This window comes from Neovison vison, chromosome 8 (genome assembly GCF_020171115.1).
Source record: "Neovison vison isolate M4711 chromosome 8, ASM_NN_V1, whole genome shotgun sequence".
Taxonomy (NCBI): domain Eukaryota; kingdom Metazoa; phylum Chordata; class Mammalia; order Carnivora; family Mustelidae; genus Neogale; species Neogale vison.
In genome coordinates, this window is record NC_058098.1 from 14,280,757 (window position 1) to 14,299,847 (window position 19,091).

General features: G+C 53.6%; 2 protein-coding genes across 2 annotated transcripts in view; both read right to left on the bottom strand.

Annotated features, from left to right (window-relative positions):
- The window catches only part of SLC12A5 (solute carrier family 12 member 5), a 35,287-nt gene extending 29,966 nt beyond the window's left edge, over positions 1-5,321 (bottom strand). Inside the window, exon 1 of the mRNA XM_044262923.1 lies at positions 5,186-5,321. Coding sequence (XP_044118858.1) covers positions 5,186-5,306 — 121 coding nt within the window. The 5' untranslated portion in view covers positions 5,307-5,321. The remainder of the gene's footprint in view (positions 1-5,185) is intronic.
- A 4,817-nt stretch (positions 5,322-10,138) lies between these two features.
- MMP9 (matrix metallopeptidase 9) lies at positions 10,139-18,161 on the bottom strand. Its single transcript, XM_044262925.1, has 13 exons — positions 18,008-18,161; positions 17,285-17,517; positions 16,774-16,922; positions 16,347-16,475; positions 16,092-16,265; positions 15,686-15,859; positions 14,908-15,084; positions 14,637-14,792; positions 13,534-13,804; positions 13,270-13,409; positions 12,806-12,956; positions 12,613-12,716; positions 10,139-10,387 (listed from the first exon to the last, which is right to left on the bottom strand). The coding sequence occupies exons 1-13, from the start codon at positions 18,143-18,145 to the stop codon at positions 10,269-10,271; spliced, it is 2,115 nt and encodes a 704-aa protein (XP_044118860.1). The 5' UTR covers positions 18,146-18,161; the 3' UTR covers positions 10,139-10,268.
- Positions 18,162-19,091: the final 930 nt, after the last annotated feature.

Sequence of the window (19,091 nt, forward strand, 5' to 3'; positions counted from 1 at the left end):
TCAGATCTGGGATATTCCCCTGGAGGTATTTCCATTCATCCGTGGTCCAGAGCCCTGGCCACTCAGGAACTGAGCCCACCCACATCTAGATCCCAGGGGAGTACAGGTGAAGGCAGGAGTGATTCCTCTTCCCCTGGGGACCCCATGTGCCAACCCTTGCCAGAGTTCCTATCTCACAAGGCACTGGAATTCAAGATATAGTGAAGTTATCCTGTCCTCTGCCCCCAAATTCTGTGTATCCCTGGGAAAAAATAAGCTCCTCTTTCTGGGCTTCAATATCTCTATCTGCAAAATGAAAGGGTTAGGTTGCATAAATCCAAGGGACTTCTTCCCACTCTGAAAGCTTAGTTCTCTCTCCATTTATCGCAGACTAAAGCCATAGAGCCCTCCCCGAGGAGCACAAACCAAGTAAGGAGATGGCCCCAAGGGGAGACCCTACCCCTTGGAGTCCCACCCCTTACCTCTCAAGGAGCCTGGCCTCCATTCTGCCTTCAGACCAACATTCTACAGTGTGGCTTTGAGAAGACACCATTGCAGGTACCTGCTACACCGTCAGCCTGGCCTTGGCCGGTAAGGTCACCAGCAAGGTGACCCTCAGCTCCGAGCTCTGAGAACACAGCTGCCAGCTTAGCATCCCAACTCCACCCAGAGCCCTAGGAAGATCTAGGGCTAGGGAAACTCCCATTCAAGCCACACAAGATGCAGAGCTGGGAAAGGTCCTGTTTCTGAACTCTGAATTTCACCCCCGTCCCACCGTAGGCTTTTCAGAAGGAAAAAAAAATCCAGGGAAGCTGCCCAAGTCTCGGGATGTGGGAACTGGAAGACTTCATAAATTATTCCCCCCCCTCATTTATGGGAAAATTAGAGTCCAAAGATGAAAAGATACAAATTTTCTTCATGGGGTGAACTTGCGGCAGACTGGGACTAGAACCCGGCTCCCTGACCTCCAGTCCCGGGCTCCATCCACTGAAGCTGGAGCCACCTGACTTCTTCCCACAGGAGGCAGGCACAGTATTCCTCCTTATGGCTCAGTCCCTATCCATCCTTATCCGCATATCATTACCCCGGTGATCTAACACAGCCACCCCGACTCTGTCTTCCGGGAGCCAAGGCCCTGAACTCCCTCTTTCACTCCTCTCCCCAAACTGCATGCCTGTCCTCTCAGTGAACTGATGAGTCCAGCACGCAGCACACCCCACACACACAGGGCTCGCCGCAGAGCACGTCAACCACCATCGTCTCCGTGGCAACCAGGGGCTTAATTAACAGGCTGCAGCCCTGTCACCATGGCAATGGCACCCCAACAGCCCCCCATTCCCCTACAGATTCAGCCCATCTTTCCTCTTTCTCAAACTGGACCCCCTTCTCACGGCAGTCATCCCCCCCACCCCCACCCCACCTGGAGAGCTGGTGCCCGCAGATAGCTCTGGTTCATTGAGAAGAGGGGAGGGGAGATGAGGGGGATGAGAGAGAGAGAGAGAGAGAGCGAGCGCAGCCCGTCACCATGGCAACTGCAGCCTCGTTCATAACCAGTTTGTTGCCATGGAGATTCCCAGGGCTCACCTTGGGCTGAGGTACTGGGCAGTGAGGTTCTGAGTCCCAGCTTGAGGAGGGGGTAACCGGAGAACACCCTGAACAGGCTGAAGATCTCCAGATCAGATATTCATACCAGTAACTCAGTGTCATTCTTCCCAGTTTACAGATAGAGAGCCTGAAACATGAGGTTTGGGTATGGGGGAGGCAGAGAACTTCACCCTTCTAGACCACCAAAGAATCCTAGCATTTTTACGGCTAGCATGACCCTCAGATAGCTTCCTGTTCACCTCCTCTGGACTACAGGCGAGGAGACTGAGGTTCAGACAGGGAAACCAACGTGCCCTAAGGCGACACCACAGAGCCCAAGCGAAGAGCGTGGATGGGCTATTTTGGGGTCTTGTTCCAACTCTCTAGCGTAAGTCAGCTCCTTCTCACTTGTGGGAACACATCTCAAATCCTGTTAGTCTTAATCCAGGCCCATGTTTCTTTCCAGTGTCCCGTCTTGCTCCATCAGAAACTGAGGCACAGTGGAAAGTGGTATAATGGGGTACAGAAATTGCTCAGAGTGGCAACACCCAGCCCCAGGTCCACTTCTGTCCAGCCAAGTCATCACCAACCTCCCCATAGTACAGATGAGGCAACTGAGGTACAGGGGCTGCCGCCCAGGGTTCATGGTGGATTCAGGGCTCAGCTTCGGACTTGTCTCTTTCACCCCCATCTGTTGTCAGTTACATCCCCACTACAATTAAGGTTGGTCCCCTGGCAGCAGTAGGCACTTCCAGGAGCAAACCCCATGCCCTGGGTCCAGAATTAAAGACAGTGCTCATGCACAGGTGACCTGCCAAACCTCTCCCAACCCTTCCCCACTTTCCACAGGCTGCCATTTCTCCCCAGTGGGCCTGAGTGAGGACAGGAGGTGGGGACCACATCTCCTTGGGGCCAGAGGGCTGACACAAGAACAGCTGCAGGAAAGATATCGCCAGATTTCGGTTCCCCTAGGGTGCCCTTGTCTACTTCTCTGTGCAGTGACCTACCAAGGAGGAAGGCCTGCAGGCACCTCTCAGGACGAAAGAGATTAAAAGTGACCCAAATCATTCTCAAGAGGAAACTTATAGGGTGCCTAGGTGGCTCAGTTGGTTGGGCGACTACCTTTGGCTCAGATCATGATCCTGGAGTCCCGGGATCAAGTCCCGCATGGGGATCCCAGCTCCACGGGGAGTCTGCTTCTCCGTCTGACCTTCTCCTCATTCATACTCCCTCTCACAGTCTCTCTCTCAAATAAATAAATAAAATGTTTTTTTTTTTAAAGAGGAAACTTACATAAACTCATGCACACAGGTACCCACCCCACAGGAATTCACACATGCCCGTCAACACACTGGAATGCAGTGACACATATAAGCACTGACCGCCCCACTGGTCATCAGAGCTCATGTGGAATGCTCCTCCCTCCAGACACACAAAGACACACGCACACACCTCTGCCACATTCTAGATTCACATCCAGTTAGCACACACACCTGCACACCCCCAAACTGGGAGCCATCTTTTCCTTCAACAGGCAGGAGCTTGGAAATGGGAATGGGAAGATGTGTCGATCACGTAGGAATGAGAGAGGGTCACCTTATTCTCAGGCAAGGGGATGGGGAATGGGGGGAAAGAAGGCAAGGAAGGGTAAGAGAGGTAGGAGCTTGCAGCCCTTCCTCTCTGGTCTGATGGACATTAAGCACCTACCAAGAGCCGGGTTGTGGGCTTGGAATTTGGAACACTAAGATAAAAGGAAATGGTCCCTGCTTTTAAGTTGGAGGAGCCACGCAAGTAAATAACTTCCATCCACTGGGACATGTCCTCTAATGGTGCGGTGGGTGGGCAGAAGAGGAATGACAGCCTCTGCCTGGAAGCAAGGAAAAGGGAGAAAGGTTTTCAAGAGAGGTGCAATGAGCCATAAGCTACAGAGTGAGTAGGAGTTTCCCGAGCTAATGGAAGTGAGAAGGTGAACACGGACAGGTATGTCCAGGAACAAATGAGGAAAGAGTTTGAATGACAGGCTACGGCATCGGTCTTTATCCTAAAAGCTATGGGGAGCTTGTGTGGAGGATGGTTAGGACAGAATCTGAGGCAGGTAGACCAACGAGGAGGCTGTGGCTCTGGCCCTGACCATGTGAGAAATGATGGAGGTTTGTACAGAGCGACAGTGACCAGAAGAGAGAGAAGAGAGTTAGGATTAGTTTTGGGGGTGGGTCGGCCAACGCGTGAGGACCAACTAGATCCGGTGGGAAAAGAAAAGGAAGCGTTCAGAATAGCTCCTAGAGTTCTGACTTTTGAAACTCTAAGGGTGGAAAGGACATTCATGAAAATAAGAAAAAGTGAGAAGGGAGACAGACAGTTTACAGGGAAATAGGAAGAATGGAAGGAGCCCAAGAAATCCAAATGGCCACGTCCAGGAGGCGGTTGGTTCAGGAGCTGGAGGCCTGAGGAAATCTAGGCCCGTTTGGTCATCTACACAACGCGGGATTTCGCCAAAGCATCCACCCCCCCACCCCAAAAGGCCCCCTTCAGGGCTGTTGGTGTTTAGTTTCGCTGCAGAGTGAGCTCACCTGCGGCTCATCAGCGACCCCTGGCGGCCCGGGGAGGCTCTTCCTCCTCCCCGTGCTGGGGCCACTCCAAGCAGGTTCGCAGCGTTTCTTCCAGACCTGAGAGGCGCAGGGTCAGGAAGGGGACTCCTGACAAGTGCCCCCTGAGGAGAAGACTGTGGATGCATCCAGGATACTGATTCTTTACTGAAAGCTAGATGGATCCTTCACCTCCCCTCTTGTGTACCCTGCCTGTAACTTCCATGGCAAGACCCAGCAATGGGTCCTCGAGGAGGACGCCCCCAATCTAGCCTGAGCTTGCTCCACCTAACCCTTTTTTGGAGCTGGAGCAGAGGGACTTGACTGGGTCCCCACGGGTCGGGACCGGAGACCCCCACAGAATCCTGCCAAGATTTAGCTGCCCAAAAGTAACGTATCTTGCTCCCGTCTCCCCCCCGGGATCCCCAGGCGCTGTCCGCGACGTCTCTCGGGAGGCCGAGGACTGGAAGATCCTCCAGGCCCCAAAAACCTGCTGAGCCAGCACCAGACCAAGCGTCCTGGACTCATTTTACCTCCAGCCCTTAGACCCACACTATTCTCCTGGCTCGACCCCTTCCTCTCTGGTCCCGCCCCTTTCTGCCCCCAAACCGAGTCCTGCCTCCTCCCATTGCCTTTAGACACACCCCTTAATCATATGGCCCTCCCCTTTCCCTGGTTTCACCTTCTTCCCTCTGGTCCCGCCCCCTACCCGAAGTGACCCCGCCCCTTAAGTGCTCTCCAGTTCAGCCCTCGTTTGACCCTAGCCCCTCCATCACAAGATCCGCCCCTTCTTCTATAGCCCCACCCCTTCCCTGTGCCCCGCCCACCTCGAATCTGGCCCCTCCCTTCACCATTTGCCGTCCAGCCTCCTTCCCTCCCGGCTAGGTTCCTCTCTCCTCCCTTCTCTAGCCCTCGGCTGAGACCCCCCACCTCCAACCCAGGCCCTGCTGCTTCCAAGAGAAGACCCGCCCACCATGGCCCCGCCTCTTCTCTCGCCCCGCCCCACTCCGGTAGGCCCCGCCCCCTGCGGCCTCTACCTTTGGCGTCTTCCCCAGAGAGGTGGCGGAGACCGGTTGCCGAATGCGGGTGGGACTCTAAGTCAGAGGTCCCGGCGGGCGCCGCGGGGGGCAGTGAGGTGACAGTGAACCTGCGGCTCATAGTGCGGAAAGGGACCGGGCAGCGGCGGTACGGGCCCTGATCGCACAAGTGTCTGCAGCCCGGCTCTAGCAGACAGAAAGAGCGGATTCCACCCCCCCCCGTCCCGTCCGCCGCCCCCCACCGGGCGCGGCGCCGCGCAGGGTCCTAGTGCCCGCTGTGCTGAGCCTCAGAACGTGACCATCTCGCTCCAAGTGCCTGGGCTCTCAATTCCTGGAAGCGCCTGAGGATCCCACCTGCAGCTGAGAACTGTCCCTACACCGGAGCCCCAGTGTGTGGCTCCTGGAGCCGGCGCCCGCTTCTTCTGGGATCTCCTAAACACCTAGGTTTTATTCAATCATTCATTCATTCAACGCAGTTTGATAGCTCTCCTGTGTTTCAGGCAAAGGTACTTGGCACTAGGGACACAGCACTGACTGAGATCGACTGGCTTCCTGCCCTGGTGTGACTTAAATTCTAATGAGGAGTAAGGGGAGAAAGACCGTAAGTGAGCAAATGCATAGACAAGATGATTGGAGATTCTGGTATATGTTAACGATTAAAAAAAAAAAAATAGGGCCCAGGGATAATGACCAGGGGAAAGGACTGCTTTAGAGGGTGGTCTAAGAAGATTCCTCAGAAGATGTGATACCTGAGCTGAAACCTCCCTGATGAGAAGGAGCCAGCTATGGAAAAATCTGGAGGAAGAGCTCTCTGGCAGAGAACACAGCAAGCGGAAAGGCCCTGGATGGAAAAGCAGCCTGGATTGTTCAGGGAGCAGCAAGAAGGCCAACGTGTCTGGAACAGGGTGAACGGAGGTGAGAATGATAGATGAGGGAAGGGAGGAAGGCAGATCATGTGGCCTCTTGAAGGCTTCAGAGAGGAGCCATTGGAAGTTTTTGAGCAGAGGAGGGATGTGATCTAACTTCTATGTTAACAGGATCGCTCTGGCTGTTGCATGAAGTCTCCAGACCAGGAGTGGAAACGGGGAGTCTGGGGAGGTAGCTCCTGCAGAGCCCACGCGAGAGGTGGTAAAAGCCAGATGAGAGTGGTGGCAGCCATCCAATTCAAGGTATGTTTTGGAAAGAGAACGTACAGAACCTGTTGCTGAATTGAACATTGTGTGGGATGGAAAGAGGAGTCAAGAAGGATGCCTGGAAACTGTCGCACATTGCTGGTGAGAGCACAGATGGGAAGAACCACTTTGGAAAATTGTTCGATCCTATCTGCTCAAGCCGAACATTCATATACCTGTCTTCCCAGCAATTCCACCCCGAGGTATGTGCCCTGCCAAAGCACCTGTATGAATAAGTAAGACTTAATACATTTGAATACACAGTATCCTACTTCTACTTATGCAATTTCTCAAAATATTTCTAATTGCACCATTAATTGCTGTATGAGGTATACTAGGTATATGCCCCAGAGAAAGGGCTGCCCATGTTCACCAAAAGACATTTACAAGAATGTTTATTGCAGCATTATTCATAATAACCTCAAATGGGGAACTACCCAAATGCCCCTTAACCATAAAATGAGTAAATTTAAAAAAATAAATAAATGGATAAACAGTGGGACATTCACATAGTGGAAATCTATAGTATGAATGCATAATCTATAATTCACAAACAATATTGATGAATATCACAATGTAACCTTGAGCAAAAGAAGCCAGACACGAGACTATATACTATAAAATATTATTTAAAGTAAAAACTAGTCAAAATCTATCTAAGCTGTTAGAAATAATGGTGGTAACTCTTAGGGTGGAGGGATAGCGATAGCAAGGGAGCAGGAGAGGAGCTTTTAGGGTGCTATAGTGTTTTGTTTTTTGATCTAAATGTGGGTTACACAGTTGTGTTCAGTATGTGGAAATTTATTGAAATTTACACTTATGGCATGTGGATTTGTCTTTATGTTTATTCTATAAGAGCAATAGTTCTCAACTGGGGCTAGTGTTTCCCAACAGGGTATACCTACCAATGTTCAGGATATTTTTGATTGTCACATCTGGAGGGCGGTGTTCCTGACATCGAGTGGGGATAAGTCACATGTGCCATCTAGGCTAGCACCAGTTCAGCCTGGCCCATGAGCCAAGGGTTCCACATTACCCCTCTGCACTCCACCCCCACACATTGGGACCCAATGTAGGGAGAAGAGGACTGACCCTGAGCGGGTCTGCCATCTCTCCATGATCCCACTGCCCCCTGGAGGAAGATAGCAAACATTCCTACAACATTCCCCACCACTAAAAAAACTATCTGGCCTGAAATGTCCATAGTGTCCAGGTTGAGAAACTGTACTAGAATAAGAAGTTTAACCGATACCTAGATTTTAGGACTGATCAGGTTCTGAGACTGATTGACAGCAGATGATGTCATCCTTTTCGAGGTAGTGATGATTGACAAAGAAGCACATTCAGCAGATGGATGCCAAGAGTTCAGTTGGACCTGTTGGGTTGAGGACACTCTCAGGCACGTAAAGATCATGCAAGTCTCCCTTGAACATACAAGTCTGGAGCTCAGGGGAGAGGTTAAGGCTGGGCGTATAAACTGCGGAGTCTTCAGTAGAGAGATATAAAGCTGTAAGTCTAGGCGAGATCACAGGGAATGGATTCCCTATGATTGAGCACAAGGATATGCTATCATCTAGAGGTTAGAAAGACAAAGAATGGCATTACTGTGTCAAAGAAGCTGAAAGATGTGTGGGATGAGCCCAGAGGGCCATCCCATCTGGCTGCAGGAAATCCATAGGTGGCTTAGAAAAGAATGATTTTGGGGCACCTGGGTGGCTCAGTGGGTTAAAGCCTCTGCTTTCGGCTCAGGTCATGATCTCAGGGTCCTGGGATCGAGCCCCTCATCAGGCTGTCTGCTTGTCAGGGAGCCTGCTTCCCCCTCTCTCTATGCCTGCCTCTCCGCCTACTTGTGATCTGTCTGTCAAATAAATAAATAAAATCTTTTAAAAAAAGAAAAGAGGGCGCCTGGGTGGCTCAGTGGGTTAGGGCCTCTGCCTTCGGCTCAGGTCATGATCCCAGCGTCCTGGGATCGAGCCCCCCACCCCCCCACCCCCCGCATCAGGCTCTCTGCTCTGCGGGGAGCCTGCTTCCTCCTCTCTCTCTGCCTACCTCTCTGCCTACTTGTGATCTCTGTCTGTCAAATAAATAAAATCTTTAAAAAAAAAAAAAAAAGAAAAGAATGATTTTGGCAGTGGGGTGGGGTGTGGGAGTTAGGCTGGAAGTGGTTGCAGAGAGAATGGAAATTGAAGAAGTGGAGACTATACTTTGGAGAAGTTTTACCGAGGGCGGGGGTGAGAGGTAGAGAGATGGAACAGTGTCCAGAGAGAGAGAGAGTTTCAGAGGGGCTTTCAACAAGCCTTATTAAGGAATGGGGGCATGCCCCTGGGAATGGGTCATTCCTCAGCAGACATGGATGAGGCGGTTTGAATCCACCCAAAGGAAGCTGGGGAGGAAGTTCTCTGAGTCCCTCAAACTCCTGCTTGAGCCTGAGTCCAGAAGGCAATCAACATGCCCATCAGCTCCATTCACCTGCCTCAACCCTCTGGTCAAGTCCGTCTTGTGGGATCACGTCCTTGCTCCTCACCCTGGCCTTTGGACCTTGTCTCCTCTAGTACAGACCACCATTCCCCTCAACCATTCAAGAATCCTTCTCTGCTTGGCTTCCATCTGCTTCCTAAAACCACACACTAGAGCCATCGGTCCTTCCCCCAAACATAGACACCCCCCCCACTTTTTCTCTTCTCCCCGCCTTTGCCCCAAGAGCTGGCAGTCGAATCCCACTGCCAGCAGTCACCAGCTATAGGACTTCCGCTGAGCTGTGTAATTCTGTGTGCCTCAGATCTGTAAAATGGGGGGAAGGAGTGATGGTAATAATACCCATAAGATTAGAGCAGTACCTGACTCGTGGGGTTGTATTAAGGATTAGCAGTGTTGACCCGCATAAAGCCCATGGCACAGTGTCTGGCAAGGAGTCAGTGTTGGAGGAACAGTAGCCACTACCATCATGTATATCAACCACATTCCATTTATCCGCTGCCTGACCTCTGTACACTTCGGATGTTGCCATTCCTCACTCTATGAGCCATACTGCAATCAACGTCCCTGTATCTCTTGTTTTATGCGCATGTGTGTGAGAGGTAGCATAGGACATTTCTAGGTGTAACGGTTTCTGGTAAATTACCCCCTAAGAAGACTGTTTTGCTTGAACAGAAAGAAACTCCCGCTCCCCTTTCCAGATTTAGTTCAAGTTCAGTGTCATCTTGGCTGAGAAATGTTCCCTGACTTCAACCACGACAGAATCACATATCACATTCAGAATCACATATACACTCCATGATTCTAGAGAAAAGGGCCACATGCTGCACACCCTCCAAGTGTGATTCCCACCCCCACCAGACAAAACATCATGGTAACTGAGCGGGATTCTTTGGAGACTGAACCTGGAGTCTGCATTTTAAGCAGGTTCTGAGGGCACGCTTATGTACCTAAAGCTGGACGACCCCGAGAGGTCCTTGAGGACAGAAACGTAGTCCAGCTCATCTCTCCTTCCCCAGCACAACGCCTGGCTCCACTCAGGAGCTCGATAAATGTTTGATGAATGAATAATAGGTTGGCCATTTCCCCAGCTGTAAAATAGAAGTAATCACATTATATCTTCCTAATAGGGAGAATGAATGTTAATATTTATGAAGTGCTTAGGACACTATCTGGCACAGAGTAAGCTCTCTGTCTGTTACATGCATACACACATACATACATAAAGAAATCTCCTCCTCAAGGTTAAAGAATCCAAGTTTATTAAAAACATTCCAGCAAAAAAGGAAGGTGGAAAGAGGGGGGCCCAGCCCACCTCGACTCTTCCGTGTCCTCCAGAACAAACCCACCAGTTCGTATCCGGCAAACTGGCTCCTTCGCCGTTGGGATGGTCCCCCTAGGATCTTTTCTGCAGTGCCGAAGCAGGATGGGAAGCCCTAATCCTCGGGGCACTGCAGGAAGTCAAAGGTCACGTAGCCCACTTCGTCCACCTGGTTCGCCTCGTGCTGAGAATTCACACGCCAGTAGAAACGGTCCTGGCAGAAGTAGGCTTTCCCTGTGGGGGAAAGGCAAGTACAAGAGAGGTGATGCCAACCCTCCCACAGACACATACTGAAACAGCAGCAAGATTTTTACCATTGTCCCTCTTGCCCGTTCTAGATCTTTCCAAGCTTTTCCTAGGACGCCTCTATCTCCCCCCCACACAGAGATGTCGGAGGGCAGAAAACCTCAGTGTTTGGCACCGAGCCTGGCACACAGTCAGAAAAACTACTGGGACACCTGGGTGACTCAGCTGGTTAAGTGTCTGCCTTCCACTCAGGTCATGATCCCAGGATTTAGTCCCACTTGGGCTCCTTGCTCAGCAGGGAGCCTACCTCTCCCTCTGTCTGCCACTACCCCTGCTCGTGCTCCCTCTCTCTCTCTGATAAATAAAGAAATAAATACACATATAAAAAATAGATCTTTAAAAAACAAAAGAAAGGAAGAAACTATCAGGATCTGATCTGCCCTCAAACCCTTCCAGCACTCCTGCGTTCCCTCTGCTCCACGCCAGCTACATCAGAACGCATCAAGGTCACTCCTAGCTTTGGGCCTCGGTGCTGGCTGTTCCCTCTGCTTGGAAGCTTCTCCGCCAGACTGTCCGAGGGCTGTCATTCGACATTCATTCATTCATTCATTCATTCATTTCATTGAATATTTATAGTGCTCAGCACCTTTAGGGGCACTGGGGGGATGGAGCAGAGACAAAAATGCAGGCACGATCTCTGTTCTGCGAGGCTCACACTCCCATGGGATAAGAGAGACGATTAACAAGCAAACATGTAAGTAAATGAGACTGTGACAATGTAGAAAGCTATGAAGGAAATAAAAACAGGGGGTGCCTGGGTGGCTCCGAGGGTTAAGCCTCTCTGCCTTTGGCTCGGGTCATGATCTCAGGGTCCTGGGATCGAGCCCCGCATCAGGCTCTCTGCTCAGCAGGGAGCCTGCTTCCCCCTCTCCCTGCCTGCCTCTCTGCCTACTTGGGATCTCTCTCTGTGTCAAATAAATAAATAAAATCTTTTTTAAAGAAAGAGAAAGAAAGAAATACAAGCCAGTGAATAACTCATGAGGGCCGAGGAAGTCCTGTTTGAAAATAGAGCCTAAGCACTGAGAGCCGAAGGGAAAAAGGGAAGCAGCCCTCGGACAGTCTGGTGGAGAAGCTTCCAAGCAGAGGGAACAACTGGCGTGGAGGCCCAAAGCTAGGAGTGACCTTGATGTGTTCAAAGAGCAGCCAGAGGCCGATGTGGCTGGCGTGTAGCAGAGGGAACGCAGGAGTGCTGGAAGGGTTTGAGGGCAGATCAGACCCTGGTAATTTCTTCCTTTCTTTTGTTTTTTAAAGATCTATTTTTTGGGACGCCTGGGTGGCTCAGTTGGTTAAAGATCTATTTTTTTTACATATGTATTTATTTCTTTATTTATCAGAGAGACAGAGAGCACGAGCAGGGGTAGTGGCAGACAGAGGGAGAGGTAGGCTCCCTGCTGAGCAAGGAGCCCAAGTGGGACTAAATCCTGGGATCATGACCTGAGTGGAAGACAGACACTTAACCAGCTGAGCCACCCAGGTGTCCCAGTAGTTTCTCTGACTTTGGAACGGGTCTGGAATCGCCCCCAACACCATGGCCCTCGGCTCCTGACCACTGCTTACTCCTAGAGAATATCTTTATGGTATTCAACAAGCAGTATTGCGTGGACCAGGATATTTGCAAAGGAGATGGTGAGAAGTGAGTATTTTGGTAGTAGAGTCAACAGAACTTGTCAACCGACCGCATGTGAGTGGTGAGGAAGCGAAAACAAGTATAACTCCAGCTATCATCCCCATTTTACCGACGGGAAAGCTGAGGCACAGTTATGGATTGCCTTTTTTTTTTTTTCTTTTTAATCACTGTATCTCCCGTGTCAGGACAGCACCTGGCATATTATAGGCACTTGATAAATATTGTCATATAAAGGAATGAGCCTCCATGCAAACCATGTGTCTCCCCCCAACCCCCTACTGTGGGGGAAAGAGCTTCCAGCCCGGGACGTAGGAAATCTGGGTTGTAGTTCTCGTTGTTCCCTTGTGCCCTTTTATGATCTGGGAAAGGTCCCTGCCTCTAGAGGGAACTTCATCTGTGATGGGGATTTTTTTTTTTTTTTTCCTTTTCCGTCTCTCAGAATTTGACCAATCAATTAGGCCGACTAGCGTGGGAAGCGGGGCGGGGCGGGGCGGGACGCGACCCGACCGCGGTCTGCAGCCCTCACCTTGGTACTGGAAGACGTTGTGCGAGTTCAAGGGCACTCCGGGGAACTCCTGCTCCACCGAGCCGAGGCTCTTGGGATCGACCGTCTGCGCCTTCACGTCGAAACTGCAGAAATGGGGAAGAGACCGGTGCTGAGCCGAGGGACGGCAGATGGCGCCCGGGGTCCCCCTGCCGGCGGTGGCCGTGACTCTCACCTCCAGAAGCTCTGCCCGCTGAACAGCAGCACCTTCCCCCCGCCTTGCGGGAGGGCCCCAGTGACTTGGGCCACCTCGCGGCCCAGGCCCAGCTTGTCCAGACGCCTCGGGCCTAGCACCGACGAACCTGTGTACACCCACACTTGGCGTCCTGCAGGGGAGAAGAGCCACATCGGTCTGGGGGCAGGGAGTGGACACATATTGTCCTTGGATGTCAAGAGAAAGAAGCCAGCGAGGCCTTTCTGCGCCTGACGTGCCCGCAGTCTTGGTGCCCACGGAGCCGAACCGCTCCGTAGGACCATGCAAGGGGACGGTGAAGAGCGGCTAAATGGCACCCGCCAGAAGGGGGCGCCTTTTTCTAATTCGCAGAAAATGTTTCGCGGATTACTCTGGGTCTCTTGATCCTCCTGGATTGGCGAGGATGTAGATGGCGGGGACCGGGGAAGAAAAAGGAGGAGACTAACCAGAGAAGAAGAAAATCTTCTTGGTGAGCGGGTCCTCGAAGACGGAGTCCAGCTTGCGGGGCAACGCAGGCCATGAGTCAGTGATAAGGAAAGGGCCCTGCACCGGGCGCCCCTTGCCCTTGGAGAATCGCCAGTACTTCCTGGGCATGAGAAAAGGGACTAGTGGGGCACTGAACTTTGAACCGAAGGCCAGTGGCCAGAGAGGGGCAGGCACGTCCCTCCTCACAAGTCCCCTCCCCCAGCCACACATCCCTGCCCCCTTACCCATCCTTGAACAAATGCAGACGGTTCCTGATCTCTGCGATGGCATCGAAGAAGTTCACTTTGCATATATCCTCTGCCGGGTGGAAAGTCACTGTAGTGGTCTCAGAAGGGCCTGCAGTGGGGGGACCTGTGGGGCCAGCTGCAGGGGGGCCTGTGGGGCCAGTAGTGGGGCGCTCTGAGGGGCGGGTAGTTGGAGGCCCGGTAGGGCAGACGGTTGGTGGAGCGGTGGGCCGGACGGTTGGAGGCCCTGGTTCAGGGTCCTGGCGAGACCCTAGAAAGAGACAGCTGTTGAGATACCCTCTACTGTGTGCACGTCGGCGCTGCTATAATATATGCGGCCCCAAACCCCACGAATGAGGCCCCTGGCACTCCTTCTCCTCACTTTGGGTGTTGGACCTGCATTCCTCCAACGCTGATAGGCTGATATTCCCCCCCCCCAACCCCGTACATTCACCTTTCATTCCAATTACGTCTATCCAATCCCTGGGCTGTGTTGGGCTCTGACTGGGCCCTATGAACCCAAGACATGGAGGAGCTCTCCCTCCCCCTCCAGGCTAGTGGAAAAGAAGTGTGTTCTGGGCACTCTGTGCTAAAAGCTTTATAAACTCACCATGGTTCATTTGACTTAAGAAAAAAAAAAAAAGGCAAGTACCTTCTTTAATATCTCCATTTTAAGTGTGAGAATAATACTAATGATCATAAGTGATAACAATAAAATATTCAACACTTCTATGGTGGCTACTATATGTCAGGCATTATTCTAACTCATTTAAACCTCCTAACAACCCTGTGAGGCAGATACCATTATTAGCCCCATTTCACAGGTGAGAAAAATGAGGGATGAAGTAACATCCATGGTCACCTAGGCAGGAAGTGGCTGGACTGGCATCTGAACCCACGTCTGTCTCAGTCTAGAGTCTGGGCTCTTTATCCCCATCTCCAAACACTGACCAGGCAGCATTTGGCCCCACTGGCCCCAGGCTTTCCCACAGATTAAGTGTTGAGGTCCCCCACTGTCCCCTCCCTTACTATTCCCCATTCTGGGTACAGCAACAAAGCCCAGCCCTGCTCTCTGCCCCCCGCATCCCGGCTCCAAGCCTCACCATACAGATACTGGATGCCCTTCACATCGTCCTCATGCAGTGGGGGTCCCTCGGTGAAGCTGTACATGGGGTACATGAGCGCTTCTGGCACCGATGAGTGATCTAAGCCCAGAGCATGGCCAAACTCATGGGCAGCCACAAGGAACAGGCTGTATCCTGGAGGAAAGAAGTCTCTGAGATAGGAGTCCTGGGCAGACCTCCCAGCCCTGGCCATCCCAGCCCTGGCCATCCCTCCCCAAAACCACTGCTCCCACCTTTGATCCTTGCTCACCTTGGTCCGGGCAGAAGCCCCACTTCTTGTCTCTGTCGAAGTTAGAGGTGGTGGCGCACCAGAGGTGCCCATCTCCGCGGCCCTCCCTGGTGCAGGTCGAATACTCCTTGCCCAGGAAGATGAAGGGGAAGACACACGGCTCCCCCGCGGAGTTGCCCCCGGTAGCCGTGGAGTCGACTGGAGAGACAAAGGGCCTTGGGTGAGCCAGGTGAGTGGGCCCAATAAGGGACCACATGCGGGCCAAACAGGGAGCTAGACAATCCTGATGTCCTATTTTATTTTTTTTTTAAGATTTTATTTATTTATTTGACAGAGAGAGATCACAAGTAGGCAGAGAGGCAGGCAGAGAGAGAGAGAGAGGAGGAAGCAGGCTCCCTGCTGAGCCCAGAGCCTGATGCGGGGCTCAATCCCAGGATCCTGAGATTATGACCTGAGCCAAAGGCAGCGGCTTAACCCACTGAGCCACCCAGGCGCCCCCTGATGTCCTATTTTAAAAGCCTAGGAGAGGCTGGGAACATAGCGGGCTAGGTGGTGGGCGGGGCCTGGGGACCCGAGACTAGGGGAGAGGCAGCAGGCTAGGCTAATAGGCCAAGACACAAGGATGCCAGGCCGGTTCGTGGACCTCAGGGGGAGGGGCTATGATGGTGTACAGGGACGCCGCGATCCTGAGGCCCAACGAAGAGGGGAGAGACAAGCCAATGGGTGGAGGAGCCACGTTTCCCGGACCAATGCGTAGCTAGGGGGAGAGGCTTGAATCCGGTAGGTGGGGTCCAGGTACCTCGGGTCGGGCAGAAGCCGTAGAGCTTGTCCTGGTCGTAGTTAGCGGTGGTGGCGCACCAGCGGTAGCCGTCCGAGCGACCGTCAGTGGTGCAGGTGGAGTAAGATTTGCCCTCGAAGGTGAATGGAAACACGCAGGGCTTGCCATCCCCATTGCCGTCCTGGGTGAAGAGTCCTGGGGAGGCCCACGCGATGACCCGAAGGCGCCATGAGTTTATTGACCCACACACCCTCTGTGTGCTCCTCCCCTCCCCTCCGCATTTCACAGATGAGAAACTGGGCCCAGAGAGCAAGAGAGTGACTTGCAGGCCGCACAGCACTAGTGGCAGAGCCGGCATTAAAACCAAGGGTTCTGGCCCCTCGAGGGTGGTGGGAGCCCCTCACCCCCGCCGCGACCCCGCACTCACTCTCGCTGGGGCAGAAGCCGAACCGGCGGTCGGTGTCATAGTCGGCCGTCGTGCTGCACCAGGCCACGTTGTCGGAGCGGCCGTCCGTGGTGCAGGCGGAGTAGGAGCGGCCCTCGAAGGTGAAGGGGAAGTGGCAGGGGGCGCCATCTGAGTTTCCGAAGTAGGTCGGAACCACTGTAGGAGGAGGCGGGACAGGGTCAGGGCGCCGGGCGACGAAGAGAAGGGAATGGGGGCCAGGGAGGCTCAGGATCTCACCGACGCCCTTGCCCAGGGACCACAGCTCTTCATCGTCGAAGTGGGCGTCTCCCTGAATGCCCTGGCCGGGAGGAAAGGCGTGTGCCAGGAGCCCGTCCTTGCCATCGAAGGGATACCCATCTCCGTGCTCTGGAGAAGCAGGTGGAGAAGAAGGGAGTTAGCCGAGTGCAGTTGTGCAGCTGGCGCGCTGCCCGAGGGCGCTGCAACGACTGTGGGCTGAGATCCGGTCTCCGAGCAACTGCCCGAGCCTCGCGTCCCCGCGCTGTGCCGCGTCGGGCAGGAGGGGGCGCATAAGGGCCAGCGGCGGGCACAGCTGCGGGGACAAGTGAGACTAAGCGGGGTCCAGCGCCCGCTCTATTCTCTCGTGGTCCTCCCTCCACTGTCCCTGTCCAAGACCCTCCTGGCTCTCCCCTTCTCGCGTTCTCACCCCTAACACCAAACTGAATGACGATGTCGGCTTCGGGGCCGTACACGCGAGTGAAGGTGAGCGGCGTCACTGCGCTCCAGAGCGCGAAGGCGCGGGCGAAGGCGTCGTCGGTCACGTCGCGCGGCAAGTCTTCCGAGTAGTTTTGGATCCTGCAGGGAGGGAGAAGGCGGGAGGACAGAGGTCAGAAGTGAGGCCGGAGCCGGTCCAGTAGCGACACCGGTGTCTCAGCGACCTCAATAAAGCACAAGGCTCCCTCCGTTCCAGGCTTTCATCTACAAAGCACTTTCAGACGCATTTTTCTCCTGGGACGCTCACAGTGGCCCGTGCAGGAGGACTCATGACTGCGTGCGAGACCCATTTTTCTGAAGGAGAAACAGGGCGCTGAGGTGGAGACACTTGCCCCGGGCGGCACATTTAAACCCAATGTTCGGGTTAAGGACGAGATCGCTGCCGGCGCGGGGTCTGGCCCTCCCGTCCCCCTCCTCCGCCTCCGCGGGGCCCGGCGGCGAACCAGTAAGTGATGTCCTGGTGGTGCCACTTGAGGTTGCCCTCAAAGGTCTGGAACCTGCCCAGGTCCGGAACGCCGCAGCGCGGGGTCCGCATGGCCTCCAGGGTGGTTTTGTCCAGCTCTCCAGTCTCGGGCAGAGACAGGCGCCTCTGGAGAAGCCGCAGCGCCTTACCCAGGGACTCCTCTTTGTCGTTCATCTCGCCCACGAGAGTGTAGCCATAGCGAAACAGATAGTCCTGGGGGTGGGGGGGGCAGAGATAGTACAGAGCCCTGACTTTCTTTACCCTCCCCTGCCTGGATTCCATCTGTGCGGGCACTCAGGGACTAGCAACTACCCAGGACTTGGTACCCTGGATACCAGTGCTGGTGCCCACCCACTAACTCCCTTCCCTGTAGACATCCTCGGTTTCTTCCCACCCCTGGAGACCCCTGGCCCATGCCTACCTCAGGGCCCCCTAGCATTTACAGCTGTGTACCCCCAGCATCTGCCCACTCCAGAACCCTCCATCATGTCCCATTGCCCACCTCAGAAACCCTTATTAGCCATTTCTGCCATCACTGTCCCGAGCCTCCACAGGACCTCCAGGACCTGATCCTGGACACCTCTATTCTCCAGATATGCCCATCACCCCCAACTTGCTCCAACGTTATCTCCTCTGAGCCCCCATGCCCTCCCTGCGAATCCTGGTCAGCCTTCCCCAACTCCAGATTGGGGTGTTAGCATACCTGTGCCAGCTGCTTATCAGTGAGATTAGCTCTCCAATCTCCTGGGAAGACCACCAGGGTGGGGTGGTGTGGTCTGGGAGCCGCAGAGCAGCAGCCCAGCGCCAGGAGCACCAGGACCAGGGGCTGCCTGGGGCTCATGGTAAGCGTGGTGGTGTCTAGCTTCAAGCTGTACCCGTGGGGGCTTTAAGAAGGCGCTATTAACTGAATCAGTAACCCCGCCCCTCGCTGGCAGGCGGGGGCTGACTCAGGGGATGGGGTGTGTTGGGGCGGAGGGGGCAGCCCCAGCATGAGAAGGCAAAGAAAGGGCTTACACCACCACCACCTCTGCCCCCCTGTCCACGGTTCCCAATGCCGAGTCAGGCAGGACCCCAGACCCACAGGAAACCACAGGCCCATAGGGGAAGGGTTGGGTTTTGCAAACTGCAGAGCTTGTGGGAACTGAATGAAAGCCAGGGAGGGAGCTGAGCCTTGAAGGACTTCCTGAGCTCACCACCTGAAGGCCCCGAGTGGTCAGCCCAAGGGAAGGGAATGGAGGAGTCCCCAGGGCGTCTTCCTGAACCCAGTGATCCCCCTTCCTGGTCAGACCCCATCCATGAGACCCTTCCCACATTGCTAGAGTCTGTCCTCTTTTCTCTTACTGGAAGCGTTTCTTGGCAGCTTCCTCTCCCTGCCCCACCTCAGGGCAGAAAGAGTGGGCTCTGCTAGGCAGGAATTGGGGAATTCCGCCACTGCAACCCTTGTCTTCCACAGGCTGAATCTTTCAGGATAGTAAAGGGGGAAGTTTATGGCATCTGGAAGCCAGCAGACACCCTTCACTCTCCTCCTTCAGGGCCTCCGGCAAATGTCCTACCACTCTGAATCTGCTTTCTCAGCTGTGAAAAAGGGCCCTTTGTCCCTAAATTGATGTGAAGATAAAATGAGATCAAACACAGAAAATGCTTACTAAACGTTGTTACAAGTCGTCAGTAATGGCCGTGGTTTGCTTTTAATTACCTGGGCTCGAGACTGATTCCAACTTGGAATCAGGAGACCGGGGTTTTGGGTTCTAATCCGCCTTGTGACCTACAACAAATACCTTCTGATC

What these genes read in the sequence shown, in the direction of transcription:
- MMP9 (XM_044262925.1), bottom strand. Translation starts at nt 18,145, where the DNA reads ATGAGCCCCAGGCAGCCCCTGGTCCTGGTGCTCCTGGCGCTGGGCTGC. An exon ending in CATTCAGTTTGGTGTTAGGG is followed by an intron (nt 16,476 to 16,773) that starts GTGAGAACGCGA and finishes CTGCTTCTCCAG; the next exon opens with AGCACGGAGATGGGTATCCC. An exon ending in GGGCTTCTGCCCGGACCAAG is followed by an intron (nt 14,793 to 14,907) that starts GTGAGCAAGGAT and finishes TCTTTCCTCCAG; the next exon opens with GATACAGCCTGTTCCTTGTG.